The 16,686-nt window shown below is 40.7% G+C and overlaps 1 protein-coding gene across 1 annotated transcript in view; it reads right to left on the bottom strand.

The window, feature by feature from the left end:
• Positions 1 to 8,999: 8,999 nt before the first annotated feature.
• UBLCP1 (ubiquitin-like domain containing CTD phosphatase 1) overlaps positions 9,000 to 16,686 on the bottom strand; it is a 13,047-nt gene continuing 5,360 nt past the window's right edge. The window contains exons 7-11 of the mRNA XM_009893206.1: positions 15,807 to 15,844; positions 13,479 to 13,577; positions 12,905 to 13,021; positions 11,370 to 11,497; positions 9,000 to 10,021 (exon numbers count right to left, since the gene is read on the bottom strand). Of these exons, the coding sequence (XP_009891508.1) occupies positions 9,994 to 10,021; positions 11,370 to 11,497; positions 12,905 to 13,021; positions 13,479 to 13,577; positions 15,807 to 15,844 (410 nt within the window). The 3' untranslated portion in view covers positions 9,000 to 9,993. The remainder of the gene's footprint in view (positions 10,022 to 11,369; positions 11,498 to 12,904; positions 13,022 to 13,478; positions 13,578 to 15,806; positions 15,845 to 16,686) is intronic.

Here is a 16,686-nt window from a genome sequence, read left to right as displayed (position 1 = left end):
TAACCCTCCTGCCAAGCTCTGACAACAGTGCCGATCCCTGCCTCGGCAGGGCTCTGCTCCTCCAGTCACTCCAGTTGCGCTGGTGTAGCAGCCCTCCTGTTGGCATCAGCCCTGCCTCGACAGGGCTGCAGCGCTGCACGCCGGCAGGGAGCTCAGGGGTCTTTGACACAACAGGTTCTGCATCTTCTCTTTGGCTTTTTCAGTGGGAGGGAAATATTCACAAATTAAAACAGGGTCTTTTGTAGCTGCATGTGGTTGTTCCTCTCGGTTTGGCTGAGCTCTGCCATCCCTGACGGTACCATCCTGGGGCAGGTAGCAACTATTCACAGCCTGGTTTTAACAGGAAATTTCAGGTGCTCCAAAAATATTGTCTGTTGTGACAACTTATTGTCAGCCCCAGTGCTGCGCTCGGGAGAATGGTCTCGGTTCCAGAGTACGCAGCATAAGGCATCGGATGGTCATGTAGAGAGAAGGGTGGGGAGACTGGGGTGGTGGCAGAAGCAGCTGTTCATGTCCCATCCATAGACAGACTGCAGTCACACTTTTTGTAAGAGGACTGTGGGGAGCGGATCCTGGAGTTGTAGAGGAGTCAGTTGTGTTTATTTGGAAACCTGTCAACGGGCAATAAAGCAGCTCCCAAAAGTCAGTGAGAGAAGGTGACTCCTGTCCCTCCTGTCTGGCTACAGGACCCTGTCCCTGGGTGTGTGGGGAGGTGTGGAGTCAAGGCTGGCAGGAAGAGTTGGTCCTTCAGCAGTGCTGTCCAGCCCTGGAGGACAGCCCAACCACCAGGGACAGTGGGGTGACCCTGCCCTTTAACTGGGACTGTACTGGCCATGGCTGGGGACACCGGCACTTGTGTTTGTAATGCCAGAGTTCTACCGTTCACTTCACTATAACAATAGCTGTATCTGCCAGGTTTTTAAAACCAGGACTTTGCTACAGCCCCCTCCCCCGGCAGACACTGCGGATCTCCCCTGGTAGCGAAACAGCAGCGCAGATGGAATGGCTCCTGGGGAGTTGAGCTGCCATTGCTGCCACAGAAGAATAGGTTGGGGGTTTTTTGGTGGTGGCAGGGAGCCTCTATAGCAAAGAGAATAATGGTTACTGTCCTGTAGTATACAGCCCATGTCCTGCTTCTTAATTTGATTTTTATGGTGATCTTGTGGGAAAATATATTATGGAGGAAGTATTAATAAAGTTCCTTTCCCTTTTCTGGAAAATGAAAGTCAGCATAGGACAGGGATAAAGGAGAATGTAAGGAGCAGATAAAGCCACACGTGCCATGATGGGGAGAGCTATTTATGTGGGTGTACAGACAGCCCTTGGGGTGGAAAAGCTGTTTTATCAGCTAAACCTGGAGAGGAAAGCACCGGCACAGCGGCACGTACATTCATGCTACAGAAAATGTAAAAGCATTTCTGGCACCCAAATAGATTGGGGAACCTTGATCCTTCTTGCACAGAGGCACATTCAGTAAGCTGAGGGTCATGTGGGGCAGTGAAGGTTTGCTGAGCCAACCCGTGTGCAGTTCAAATGTTCAGCTTTGACCACTCAAACCTCCCCTCCCCTTGAAAGCAGATCCATGCTGTTGAGACAGGAGCCGTGACAAGGTGTAATTAGAAATGAGCCTTAACCCCTGCTCTTAGCAAATTAATAGTCCTTGGTGATGGTACTTTGTTAATGAGAACAAAGTGAAAAGCACTTGAGCTTCCCTGCTGTGCCGTGGCTCTGTCACTGCTGCGTCGCTGCTGGAAAGGTGATGGAAATATGAGGACCATTGGGGATTCTTTTCTAAAATGGGGGAATGCGTGGTTTAGGGACAGTATGAAGTCCGTAAGACGATGTCTGGGGTAGAAGAGCAGCCTCGTAGCGAAGCACTGTGCCAGCAAGCAGGAAATGTGGGCTGCTTGGGGCAGTTGGAGGCTCTCTATGCCCCTCCCAGGTGGTGGTGACCCCAAAGGGTTCTGCTGGATTTTCTGTGTTGTAGGTAGAGGTGAGTGGCTGCACCCAGCACCGAGACTGGGAATCAAACTGAGCAGAAGCCTTCCTGGAGATCAGCTCTAGGGGTTTTGTGGCTGTGGCCTTTCTCTAGCAATAGGAGAAGCTCTTGGACGCTAGACATGGGGATGAAAGTAGACATGGTGGTCATGAGGAAATGGGTGTCCATGGCACTCTCTTCTAGGACACGACTGTGGGTATGGACCTCTCTGCCCAGTTATTGCATCCCTGCAGCATAATCAGGGGCTGAAGGGAGGCAGGACAGCACAGGTCTGCGGATACCCCTCCAGCCTTGCTCTGTTGCTTCCAGGGCACATCTGTGTTGTCTTGAGGAAGTCCTGCTGTGCCTACATCTCATTGTGACCTACGGACAGGAGAAACAGCACTGACCCATGGGTCAAGGACCAGTTTGGGCAAATACGCTTGCTGCTAGGTCCTTGTTGTAGAGCTGGAAAGACTGTTTAACACTTTGTCTCTATAAACACACTGCCCAGTGTTGTCTCTGCTAGGTAAGATAAGGTCACTCTGAGCCATCTCCCGCCCCTGTAAAGCTGGTGCAATTCAGCCGTTGCATGTTAATTGGCTTTGGCAGAAGCTTTAGCTGAAAAGCTCCTGCCTGGTTTCCTTCCCAGCCTTTAGCACTTTGCTGTGGTACTTGTTCCATGCCTGGGCAAAGGCTTCTGCTCAACCTTCTGGAAAGGCAAAGGTGGGAGGGGGGTGTAAAGCTCAACTGATCCTTGTGAGAGATTGACCAGTGCTAGAAACTCTGCCCATAAGTCTCTGTTTGTCCTACTTACTGGCTAAATAGCCTGGTAACTTAGTGCTGTTGCTGCTGTCTGGCTTGATCCAAGTTTCTCTGGAGGTAATACTGTGGCGTTTTTGCTTTCATAGCTTCTGGAAGTGTGCACTGTACTTGACTGAGTCATACTCTGCAGATCTGTAATTATCTGTGTTACCTTCAGATCTATTAAGGGATTTTATATGTTAATCTCACAAGATCTACTGCTCACTTTGACACTTTCATCTCACCGGCTGCCCGTAACCTCTGCATGTAACGTGCTGGGTTAACTGCTGGGTCAGCAGAGATGAGGACAAGCATTTCTCCCTGCTGGTGTCTCCCCAGCTCACCCTTATCTCTGACCTCAGCCATGAAGTCGGGCTCCCAGCACCCAGCGGAGGCTTCTGGACCAGCACCGAGCTGTGGGTCTCTCGGCGTGTGTGCTTCAACACATCTTTCAACGCATCGGAGAGTAACGAGAGGTTCTGCATCAGTGATGTAAGTTTAACTGGACAATTATTTTATAGCCTCTCCGAGGCTAAAACCAGACAAACTGTCATATAACTTGGTCAGGGATCGTGGTGATGAGTGAGTGACGAGCCATGAATTCAGTTTAATCAGTGTCAACTGTACCATCTCAATGCTGCATGGGTGCATTTCAGTTCCATAAAACCATATCTTTTATAGTTTACTAGTTGCAGAACTAATTCTACCTACATTTACTTGGTTTTGGTCAAAAGCAAGTATCTTTTCAGGGGGTTGTTCGATACTTTTCAGTGAACCAACCAAACCAATAATTTCAAAATAAGGAAAAAAATTCACTTTAGGTTATTTAAATTCTTAAAGTTTAGGACTACTTGAAAGTAGAAATGCACATGCAAAATGCAATATTTTGTTCTGTTCAAAGAAGTCAGGATTTTTTTATTATTTGCCTGCTTTCTTCCAGCTACAGCTACTCACTAAATTAAAAATGATGTAGTTTAATAGCTTCTGAATGTGTTTATATCAACTAATTTACTATTTTGGGGACTGGGGATATTGCTAAGGTGCAATTACAAACCCACCTGTATCTTCAGTTTAGAATTTCTTTCTTTTCAAGTGTTAGACACAAATTACTTAGTTTTTGATTTGTTACCCTTTGTTATAGAAAAAGGCTTTACAACATACCTGTTATGTCTAGACACATCTGTAAGGGACTAATCAAATTTAAAAAAAAAACACCCAAAAAAACCAACAAACCACCAAAACCAAACTTGCATCACTTCATCATTTTCATCTCTGGGGCAGTTTAATACACTTAACTTCTCCAAAAATGTGCTTGTTTTGGTCCTGATTCAAGAACTAATCATCATTAGGACAGCTGGGGGACCCCAAAGTCACACCGGCATCAGTTGCACTTTAAGCATGTGCTTAACATTCCGCTTGTGCTCGCCTACTAAACTGATGCTCGCAGTTTTCACTGCTCTCAAATGTCACGTACCCTTGTATGGCATCAAATGTGGACTGAATGTAGGAAGCAGGGTAAGGAATCAGTAAGCCTTGCAAAATACGGTCCCAAAGCCATCTCGCTTTGCCCTAGGAAACAGGGTATCTTAGAAAGTTTTACCAGAATCTGTTAAACTGCTAACATTATTCCTCCTGTGCCACTATTTGTTCTTCCAGTATGAACCAAACTAGGGGAAAACACGTGAGGAAGAAAGTTTGATGCTTGCCAGTGGAGCTCTTGGCATGTAAACACACCAATAACATACAAAACTCATCAAAGCACTCAGTCATTACAATACCACCGCACACTGCCTCCTACGGAGAGCTGAGAGTCCACTGTGCCAATAAAGCACAAATTGAGAGACATGATATACCTCCATGCCAAGAAGCTTTTAAGAAATAAGGGAAAAATTCTAGAGCATTGGGGGGGGGAAGCAAAGACAGGAAGGAGGTTTTTTTAACTGCAATATTACTATGAGAACATGCTCAGAAATATAACTCTGGGTGTCAAAGCTAAGCTTGTTCTTTTTTTTTCCTATCCATTGGTGGACATTTCCCTCCACTATGAAACAATTTAAACAACTTTTCTGAATAGTCTGTGAATCAGCCACTCCCGTCCAGCTGTCTGGCTCTGTGGTCCGTATTTGGGAAGAAACATGGCAGGTCCAACTCAAAATCCAGGGGCTGATCTTGCAGCAAGTAGAAAAAAGTATTAGCTCAGACTGCTGGAGATGAAAATTCCAATCAAATCTGAAGGTTGAGGTGTCAGGCTCAAGCATTTATATTGAACTATTGAACTATGATTTCTTTGACTGATGCTTTGATCAAGTTTGACTTGCTGTCCTCTTAAGAGCAGCGTAAATAGTGAGGAACAAGGTGTTCATTGTTAAATACCAAATGCTTTAGCACCACAGGTGAAGATATTTAGTCACTAAAAAAATCTGATGCAATAAGGTTGGTGTTTCATAACACCAAAGTCAAAATGTTCCAGGGTGTTGCAAGGTAAGGAGTGGACATCACGTGGCAGCAGTGACCATGCGGGCTCTGCTCCAGGTCACCCAGTCCCCTCACACACAGGAGCTGCAGCCAACCCTGGCCCCTGCTGTGGTGAAAATGATAAGAGCTGCTCTTTCCTGAGATATAAACACCTTGAAAACTGGTGTGGTGTGAGCAGCGTGGGGGTGCAATTCCAACTAAGCAGCTGAAAGGAAAAAAACCACCACCAAAACCCCATCAACTTTCACTCGAGTGTTAATGATGCACTTGTTTGCTGTGCCCACCACTCCACCTGCAGTGCTCAGAGCATTATGCGATTTGAGAAGAAGCTCCCTTTGACTTGTACCCATTGTTTCTTAACAGAAAATAAGTGATGGGAAAACTAATTAATGGCATGGCATTGTATGTGCCTATGTGTGTGGCAAGGAAACATGCCAAGCTCTGCACAGACTCCTCAGAACCAAATGAGCATCCCAGTGCTCGCAGTATCAAAGCAGCATCAAAGGATCTCCAGAGATGAGCAAACTTCATAAATAAGCATAAATAAGGAAGCTCAGGGATGTATGAGAAAGCTCATCAGTGTATGAATAGTTCATTTTGAAATTCTCTATTATAAAACACCATCAGAATGATGCATGAATGATGAGATTGAGGCCTTGTGATTATCGGGGATCTAAAATCTACGGGGGATTGCAGTGTAAAGGATCTGGAGTGGAGAATACAGCTGGGCTGGGAAACAAAGGTCTAAGACAGACAGTGTCATCCAGCAGATAAAGTCAGGAGAGTCAAACTTTGCACTGTAAGGTAGCACTCACCAATCGCCAGGAAAACCCAACCAAACTGAAATCATTCGTCTCTCGCCATGAGGTAGTTCTTCCAGACCCTGAATCTTCTGAGTTGCTTATACTGAAAACATGTCCTGATGAGTGAAGAGCCCTTTCAAAGCACAGATGTCAGTATTGTACCCTGGTAACTCATGGGTGTCACAAGATATTGCTAATATTACTTATACAAGGAACTCATAACATTTGAAACATGTACCTTGTCCTCTCCATGATAGATCAGTATTTTTCTCTTTTAGTCCTGTTATTCTCTCCCTCATTGTTTCCTTTTCACTGAAATCTTTCTCCATCAATCCCCCAGCCAAAGCACTTCCCCAGTCACCCTACACTGGGTGCAGCCGTCGCCCACGCTAATACCAGCCATGGCTGCTGCAATGTCAATAGTGAAATGTTGGAAAAAATTGCCCCCTAACACCTCTTCATACAGCACTTCTGGTTTTAAACAGCTTTAATGAACCAGAACTGTTTACTTTTCTTTACCCTCTGAAACACAATTTTTACCTAGGCATCACCTTGGTAGAAAGAAAGTATTCAGCATTTCTCGCATCTGTCTTAAATATAGCCTGAACAGACAGAGTGGAAAATTGTCTTAAACCCTTTGGCATCCACTCACTGTCAGTTGCATGTCAAGTCAGGAATAAAAATTGGCAACTAGCTGTAGATTTCACAGTCATGCAGCAGGATTTGTGGAGCTGAATTTGCAGTTCAGTTCTTGGCTTCAGCTGTCAGTCCGTGTACCTCCAGTGATGAGCATTCATGCTAGAGAGGCATTAGAGTTGTCAGATATCCAGAGCTTACAGAAATAACTTCATTTTTAAATGGACTGTCTCTTCTGGTATGAATAATCAGACAGAACAACATACAAAATACTTGACATGTACTGGGAGCCCAGTACAGTCTCTGACACACGAAAATATTTGGAATATTTCAGACTCTGTTTAATACTTCTCTAAAGTTTTGCAGAACAGTAAATGACAAGCTCTACGATTAATCCCCATACTCCCTCTCTTTGATTATGCTTTAATCCTATTTAACAGAGATTGTGAAAGCCATTGATCAAATACTTCTCAGGGACCTCAATATAATCTAAAAGAAACTAAATGTTAATAGGGAACAAGGCTTTTAACTTTGCTGTTGATGGTTATTCCCAAGGCTCAACTTTACTTTGGAAATACAGGTAGGTCAAAACTGCCTTCTCTATTAAAAAGGAGAAGCAAAAAGTCAGCAGAGGTGTTTTTCTCTGAGCTTATGAGCAATAACTGCATCATTTTGGGGCTAGGCAGAAAGGTAGCCATTTATCCTTGTAGTTATATTAAATTCTGGCAGTTTGGCACAGAATCATATTGTATGTGTAGCCTGGAAGAGTCACGTGGTACAAAGAGGAGAGCTGTGCTGCTTTGGCTGAAGTTGCAGCCAGCAGTGGTTGAAGGGGAGCACGCAGGCTTGGCCATCACGTGTGACCCACTCTTGTCTTCCTGAGAACCTGCAATTCTCCTATGAAGGCTACTGGAGCTGTTGAGCTTATTCCCTTTGTCATTCGACTATGGACTTGTCCATGAAATTGTCGAACTCCTTTCTGAACCTGCTGCTGCCACCTGCCTCCGCAACAAATTCTGGGATATTGCTACCTACTGCTCTTAACAAATTTAAGCTGCTCTCCTATTTGTACCAGTGACCCCTCATTCTAGTATTGTGAGATTTGGCAAACATCATTTTGGCACTTGCCTTACCTACAGCTTCATGATTTTATAAGTCTCAATCATGTCTCAGCCAAGTAAATTACTGCAGCATTTTTAGAAGATAGGCAGCATAATACACAGGATTCTTTTGCCAAAAAAAAAAAAAAAAGGTCAAATTGCAAGACTATTCTTCAAACATAAAATATGATAAGGGAAGCAACATTAGTCATAAAAGACACAAGGACTTGTCAGCGACAGCAATGTGTTACCACCACATTGAGATCATACTCTCACATATTCCAGCGCAGCTTACAAAATATTTGAAAGGGGAGTGCATATCTACTTCAGATCAGCAAATACCTTGAAATTCTTGGATGAAATCCCAGCATCATGGAAATTAAAAAAAAAAAAAAAAATTTTTTTTTTTCTTTAAATGTTCCTTGTATAAACCAAAGACAGATGTATTGCTCATTCACTGTAAAACTTCTATTTGTATGCCAACTTTGAGCAAGAAGATAGGGGCATATGTTTAAATACGTTCCCTTGGTTCTGTTTTCCCTGTCTGGCTACCATAACAAACTCCATAGGTGATTCAAGTGCAATGCCTTGACTTCTTTCAATTCTTTAAATTGAAAGATATTCTAGTATACTACATATCAGTCCTATATTCCAATATCTATGCTACTGCAGCCTGCCTTGGTAAAGGATCGCTGTTGTAACCTCAGTAACCGTATCTGCACTGTGTATACACGAGTGAGTCAACCTTCTAGTTCAGAAATCAGATCTAGGAGACAAAACTTCAGAAATTCACCCTCTGTGCTTACCTAAAACAAACATTTTTATGCATCAGGTTTCTGGTTTACTAGTTTAAAATACATCTTGGGTTGGCACTAAACCACAAAGAGCAGCAGATAAGAAACTGTATATTTTCTTGACAGGTCATTGAGCCGAAGCCTAACATGCTCATCTTAACAGCTCATTTGTGTCTGCTGTCCTGACACTCTGACATTGGCTGTCAAGGTTCCTTTCCCGGGCAGCTAGGCGCTTCCCTGTTTGACACCACTGCCCTAATCTCCACCAGCACATACCAGTCTCTTACTTAACTACTGATGCAAAATCGGTGTCTCTTGAATCCAAACAAACACCCCCAAAAACGAGATTATCAATGGCTTCTCTATTATGAAAAATAGGTATTTAAGACAGCACAGCACAGCACACAAATTATGAAAAAGGTATTTATTATTTACACAACTGCTATAGTTCCTTAAGAACAATATATACCATTTTTATTTGAAAGGGTCAGTCTTCTTTCAAATACATGAACTGCATAATGCACAAGTGTTGGTAATGCCAAACAGCAGTCACATCACACTTCTATAGTGCAGGCATAAGCAGCGCAAGTAAATGATATTTTAAGAACAGTATGGCTGAATATTGTATTTAAACACAGTGTTTGCACTTTGACGAGATTTAGCTAGAAGAGAACAAGGGTTTTGTTCATGCTTTGTTAGGAATGTGACTTTCCCATCTGAGGTTTAAACCCTTTATCTGACATATGAGAATTTTTCAGGCAGACTGCTTTTCACTTACCAAATAAGAGTGGGTTTCTCTCCCTCAAACTTCAATCTTTTGTTTTCCAGTCAACACTGCTTTATAGTACAAGTTCACACACTGGGGTAAATTGGCCACAGAGGTGGTACCTTCCCATCTTACTGTCTTGCACAGAGAAACACTGACATACTAATACATACCAAACTTAGACAACTTGTAATTTATAGACTTAAATACTGGAATGGGAGAGGGAGACTGTTTCTAAAGATGGAGGGAATAGAGGGCTTATACAATTCGTACACTGCCAAGGTTGGCTCCGTATTCAACGTTTTTGGTCTAAATATTTTTTTTCTAGTTACAGAATGGTTTTGGTCTTTAATGGTTATGGTTGTACTTCGGTAGCAAAGGAGAGGAAAGTATTTTAAGTAGTAACACCAGAACTGAATGCAAGAAAAAGTAACTGACTTGTTTCTCCCACTTTGAGCTTATTGCTGTGATCTTTTAAAAAAAACCCACAACCAACCACCTGGAAGACCAAGTATAGCAGTCATTCTGGCATTGGATCCAGTGTCCAGCACTATTATACTCTAGCGTAAAAGCAAGGAAAAGTCCAATGATCTTAGTTATGTTCCCTTCGATTCAGTGCCACAGAATTTTATTAGCGCTACTGTCCTTGCTTCTTTGAAAGATACCTGAAAGAAACAAAAGTACAGTTTTTCACAAGAGGTAGACACAAATATATCTAGTACTTTTTATAAACTCAAAATACGAACCTTTCTTTTCTCACTATCATCCCCCTCCTGATAATAAAAAATTAGAAATGTGATCAATGCTACTTATGGTTTTATTTTATTTCAATATTCTTTTAATTCCATGATAGGTTATCTTACAGTAATCCAAAGTCATGTTTTTAGTTACTCTGTTAGGTGTTTTAAACCAAAGGGAGGAAGGAAACGGAAACATGTTTTATTCTAAGAGGTTGAAAGTTACATTAGTTGGAAAAGTAGCTATTATGGGTCGATTTATCTTAAAGGATATTAGGTATGGCACTCGTTCAAATAAGTTCAAGACTTTAATGAACAGTCATTCAGCACAACCTGAAAAGAACAGCCCTCCACTAGCTTCTTTAGAGACTCTCAGTTACTCCATAATGCTTGTTTTCTGATCTCATAGTTCCCTTACCACTACAGCTGGAGAAATCTGCCTACGTGGTGACACTGAACTCTTTGCAAATACTCTAGAAAAAGAAATCCAACCAATTTAACTGACAGTGTGAAATACCTAGTCCATTTCACTGCTTTTAAAGTTTAACATTTGACTTTGTTTTAATCAGAAACAAGAAAGAAAATTGTTTCAAGTTTGCAAGGCTGTTCTTTTGAGCACCGAATGAGTGTTTTTCAAATAGCATGTTGCACATGCTTTTTTTACATGTATTGAAACTTCAGGTGGTTGCATAAGACCATTAAGAAGACTTTTTCCCAAACACTTCAGCTAATCTTTCTCTAGCAAGAATTAGGATGCTAACTGGTGCCCTAAGCATCTTGAAAACTCTCATTCATAACATAGTAACTGACATTTCAGAGCTGATGAATACCGTAATACCACACAACTTGGATAGCACCCAAAAACCACAGTGTAACACCCCAAACCTCTGAAGTAACTGCCAGAAAAGCTGCCTCGTAACAAAGGACCTGAGATCTGAACCGACAGCCCAACTTTGTAGGGTTGGAAAGAGAGAGATTTCCAGGGACCAGGTTCCTTCAAAAATTCTTTTCCCTTTAGGAAGCATAATTGCTTCATTGAAAACAATCGGCAGTCCTGAATACTGGAGAAGTATGAAGAAAAAGTCCATTCTGTCAAAATGTTATCATTTTAGGGAAGCAGCCTTATTAAAATTCTACTCTAACTAAAGGACCGTCATAAATGTAAGTGATGGCAAAGTTCATCAGCTCAGTTCTTTCTGGTCTTTGTACAGACAACATCAAGCAAAACAGTGGGGTCAGGGACAGAAGGAAGAAAGAATTTTGACTTTGTTCTTACCTTTCCCAATGTTTGTGATTCAGCTCCAAAAAGTCATCTAATTTTGCTATTTCTTTGAGGTATTGAGTGAGCTTTAGAAGCTCCTTGTCTTTATCCCGATTTAAATGTGCTTTCATAAAAGGCCTTATCTATAGAAAATAAACCAACTGGGTATAACCATTTGCTCAAAGTAAGATAAATGCTTCCAATTCTCTATCATTTACCACCTAATTAAAATATATTTTCAGTACTACACCAAGTTACAACTTCTCTTAGGTAAAAGGGAAGAAAAACCTTTGCCATTAGTGGCCACATCCAATTGTTATTTGTGTAAACCAGACTGACAGGTTTTCACCTTGCATGCCCAACAGAAAGAAATTTGTTTTGCCTTGCACTTCTTCAAGCCTTCCCCTCCCAGTCAGACCGAATGATAAAATGATCTGGAATGGACTGCCACGTTTTCTCCTATGATTTCATGGATATTTTTGCAGGAGACATCAGGGAGTTTCAGCTCTGCTTTAAGAGTTGTGTGGCATCACTGGAACCAGATGCTTTTTTTTTTTAAACAAAAAGCATTTGACTACAATCATAGCTTCTGTGAAAAGAGACATCAGAAATACAGTTTATCTGACAACTGCTTTAAGCTTGGAATACATTACACCTGTGCCTTGTTTTAGTGATTCAAGGTTCTTGTCTGCAGCGCTGTTAACAACATTTTGACAAACATCTTTCCAATCTGAGCAAGAGGGAGCTCTCTGGATAATCCTCTCCCAGCAAGATCTTTGATATTCCTGAGTCTCCTAACAGTGTACTGTGCCAATTAACATCATCTGGCTCGATCTCATCAGTTGCTGTCCTCTTCACATCATGGATACTTTCAAAGAAGTATCATCTTGGATTTCTGTATTTGAAAACATCTTTTTCTTTTTTTTTAAAAAAGAAATTTATGAGGGCTCTTTCAGTACCGTACTGCTGTACCATCACCTATAAGTAGAAATTTAAGTTGCGTTCTTCTTATTCAGAACCAGCACTGATAATGGAGCAGGAACTGGTTGACAATTTTACAAATTGAAATATTTATTGTTCTGCAGTCAAAATGGTTCAAGGTAGTACTATTTCCCAGAATGAAACTCTTGTTATTATGTTGGCATACTATCATGAAGTACAGCAGCTTTTTATTTGACTTATTTTCTGAATATAACCACTCTTGAGATTGAACGCCACATATTTCAATGGCGCCTGTCAGCAATGCCCAGCTTGATTATGGCTCACGGGTATAATTTAAGCAGAAATAATAATTTCATTGATTTTGGTAAGCTCTTAAAAGCTCACCTAATAGTGAAACAAAGCTTATCTAAAACTACTATTAGGGCAACATCAGTCCAGACAAATGGCAATTTAAATTAAAAAAAAAAAATAATAAAAAATGCATCTTTGCTAGTTAAGAACAGCCTTTTTTTAAGATACAGAAAAAAAGTATGAGAAAGTACAACTTAAAGTAGAAGAAAAAGTAGCAATAAATGAAAATTCCAGTTAAAAATTCCAGTTAAATATACCTTGAGTCCATTTTGTGGATTCATTAGGAAGTTTCGGCCAATATCGTCAAACATAATAGTATTTTTTTTGCTGTAATATTCTGAAAATTTTCCCCAGATAACACCAAGAGGCTTCACCTGCAAAAGTAACACATACAAGCTAACTGAGATAAATCAGATCACATGCAGGAGACAAAAATACCAGTCTATAGGAACTTCAGTCTGAACTTGAATGGATACTTGTATTCTTTTGCTGAAAAATGAGCAGGTAGTTGGGCTTTAATAAGGGAAGAGATGTGAAATAGTGTAACATGCTAAACACATCCCCTATTAAAGAAAATCTTTCTGTTGGCACTAAATTTTCTTGCAACAGTTACCTATTTGATTTGAAAGCAGTGTCATCCAAATGTACTACTCAAAACCTTAAACATTAATACAAAATTTCAGTAGAAAAAAATATAATCTATGCTTCCAAGAGTCTTACAGTTTTCTTGCATGAAAACTCCAGCACAACTTTATCATGGAGTATTTCAAAGGGGTATGATAACCCATCAGCTGAATGTAAAAAAGGATCAGGAAAAAAATAGGTACTTACATCTATTAGTCCTCTTCGAGGAGTGTGCACTGTTATCATGGCAGCGCTGTCCAGCATGAAGGTTATCTTGTAGTTTGCGTTGGTACTCACTCCAAGCTCCTGCATCATAAAGGTTTGTTATTAAAGCTTCTAATTATGACAGTTTTACTGTTGTAGAACTGGAACCATGATTACAATATACTGTTTGTGAAAGGGTGAGCTGCTGAGGATTACCCAGAGACATACTAAAAATAGATACCTTGGGAGGGGTTAAATTTTTTTTACCTAATGAGAATCATAAAAGTACACCATTCTACCAAGAGCAAAAAAGCTGATAGGAATTTCTTTTTGCAGCATTTGCTGTCAGAAACTTGACAACTGATGCCAGCACAAAATCAAAGCAACTTTGCAGAAAAGGCAAAATACAGAGAGGTCTTGCTCGTACCTTCATGCATAATCTTTCACAAGTTCTGCATGCCTCAACTTTACTCAATATCTATAGCAAGGATAGCAACTGTGTACTGTCTGCTGTTTGTTCCTTCCAGTAAGTTGCAACGAATCGCAGCCCAATTGAAGACAAAATATACAGTAACTGTTCATTGTTACCTTTTCCTCCTACACATGTCCAAGATAGCCAATGTTAGTCAGAAATCTGTCAGCTTGCACTTTAAAGATGAAATGAAGACTCTAAGGAAAACTTTATGTTTTTAGAAAAAAACAACAACAAACCCCAACTTTGACTAGATGAGAGCATCATTTCGATTTCAGATCCCTTCCAAAGCTGAATAGTAATAGTAAAATCTGCTGGCATATTATAACATAGATATTGCTGACTTAATTTCTGGTGCATGCAACAGGAATAATATACAAAGCTAAACAACAAAGAGAAAATATCCACTGCAACATCTCTCTTGCAGATATCCAGCCACACTTAACTGATTTGCTTTTACACGAGAAAATGAATGTTGCAAATGAAAAGCACTACCTACCTAGGTCAGTGTCCTGTTACATGAAAAAAATTAGCTGTTCTAGACCATCTAAATTCCAGGCATAGATGGTAAATGAGAGATTAAACTTGGTTACCTGATACTCCTTTTTAATGCTGTTTCTGCTTTGTAGTTTAAAACAAAAACTTTAATGGCAAATATTGCTGGGATCCTTGTTCCCTGACAAAAAGTGAAGCTTTCAGAGGTAAGCACCCCTTACCCTGGAGGTAAGCTACCAGTTTAAGGAGAAATAGCAGGTGGCGTCTAGTGATAGGAATCTCAACTGATCAAGATCCCGAACTGGGCACAGAAAGGTGGTGATTCAGTAAGATATGAAAGGGCACCTAGAAATGTAGAAATGTGACCAGTGCAGGGAAAACAGCCCTGTTTTGAACAGTACTTTCACACAAGATTGAGTCCTAGCACTACGCTTACAGACGCAACATAAAGAGAAATGTAACACCGCCACAAGAAGTGCAATGTTTGCAAGGCTCAATGCTGATTTTACTTGCACTAACTCCACTCCATAGTTCTGATTAAAGGTTCTCATTTCTGAGATTTCGGAGGCATTTTTGTTTAGGAAAATTGTAGGAGTTAACTATTTTGATGAAGAGAACACTGGAAAATGTTCATTGCTCTGTTAAAACCTGAAAAAATGATTAGTCTAAATCAAAGAGTGGAGATACAAATGCTTACATTTGGAAAAGTTTTCCCTGAAAAGGAAACAAGCTTTGATTTACAAGCATAAAACCACCAACCCACCAACCATACACCAATTCTTAGTAAGCTCATTGGATTTACAGCTAAGCCTGACTGTAAATATGTTTACCACTAGGTCAGCTGTGCAAAATTGGCTAGCTGCCTGGTTTAGGTACAGAAGAACTAGCATTGAAAGAGCAGCTCTTCCGGATGTTTAATAAGGGAGAGGAAGCAACAGAACCACACAGCTGCAAGAGGTACAAGATAAATATGAAAAGAGTTTCCTCTTGATAACCTACTCCAGCGTGCCACATCTGTCTGCTCCTTTAAAAAAAATGATATTACACTTGAAGACTGTAACTCTATAATTAGAGGTAAGATGAAAGCAACTGTGAAGGCTGTGTGACTAATCTAAGTTTCAGCAGGTAGTGACTTGTGTTTAGTTCTGCTAAATTTAGCACCTACTGCTGATAGTTTGTGTGGAATTCTAAAATTAGATTTAATCTAGTTTTGTGAAAAAGATAATTTAAAGTGACTACGAAAACTTGGGTTTTGATTCATACAACCTCCCCAGCCCCTAATCCCCTTTATAACGCTGGGCATGAGTCCAGCTGTATGAACAGCTAGCCAGACTAGAAACAAATGACACATTTGCAGCACTTACTTTCATTTTAGCTTCAATCCACTTCATGTTAGTAGCAGCTGAAACAAAAAGGAGAAAACAGAGAGAATACTTTATCAAAATAAGTAATTGACAGGCAAAAAAGTAACAGGCCAAGACACTGTTCATTTAACGTATCAAATTTTCACACAAAATTTAATTTCAGAAAGATTCATCCTTGTTACAGCTTTTAGGGTTCACTGCCTTGAAAACAGTCTTCCTTCATGGAAGTTTATTTTTGTTTGGAAAAGCTCACTTTTCACATGAACAACTAGATGAAGCACTGCATGCGTTTAAATCATTTTCTAGGTCAGCTGTTACTGAACTACAGTCTGCAGGACCACAAGAAGTGGGCTACACCTGGTTTGAGGAACCATACTGCCTGTCCAGGACTTTCTCCTGGAAGCAATGATAAGAATACATAAGGCCTGATAAGGACAAAGTGTCAACATTGCCCACTGACCTACGAATATGTAGAAACATCGTTCCACGCTATGAAAACTAAATTTTGTAATCCAATTTTAACAGGGTTTAAACTCTGCACTGGCTAAAGTCTGTTCTCCAGCTGTTGGACAGGAAGTGAAACAGCATGCATCGGCAACCGATCAACCATCCCTGTAGACAGGAAGTTTGGTTCATTTGGCAGTTCACTACTTATTGTCTGCATTGAGATTATTTGTAAAGATAGCTATCAAACAGCATTTGAATGTTGATTATACAATTCTGTTACTTCAAGCACATGTTTGTTTGTACAAAGTAACAGCCAGTAAAGTGATGTTGAGCTTATGCTGTGATTAGATCCGTTCACGTGAGCAGTATGTGGTGTTTTTCACATAAGAATTACTATTTTTCTAAAACAGCTCTAATAACTGTGTGCACATTC

This window comes from Charadrius vociferus, unplaced genomic scaffold (genome assembly GCF_000708025.1).
Source record: "Charadrius vociferus isolate BGI_N301 unplaced genomic scaffold, ASM70802v2 scaffold1041, whole genome shotgun sequence".
Classification (NCBI taxonomy): Eukaryota; Metazoa; Chordata; class Aves; order Charadriiformes; family Charadriidae; genus Charadrius; species Charadrius vociferus.
Note: the sequence above shows the minus strand (reverse complement) of the source record. Positions and strands in the feature narration are given on the sequence as shown.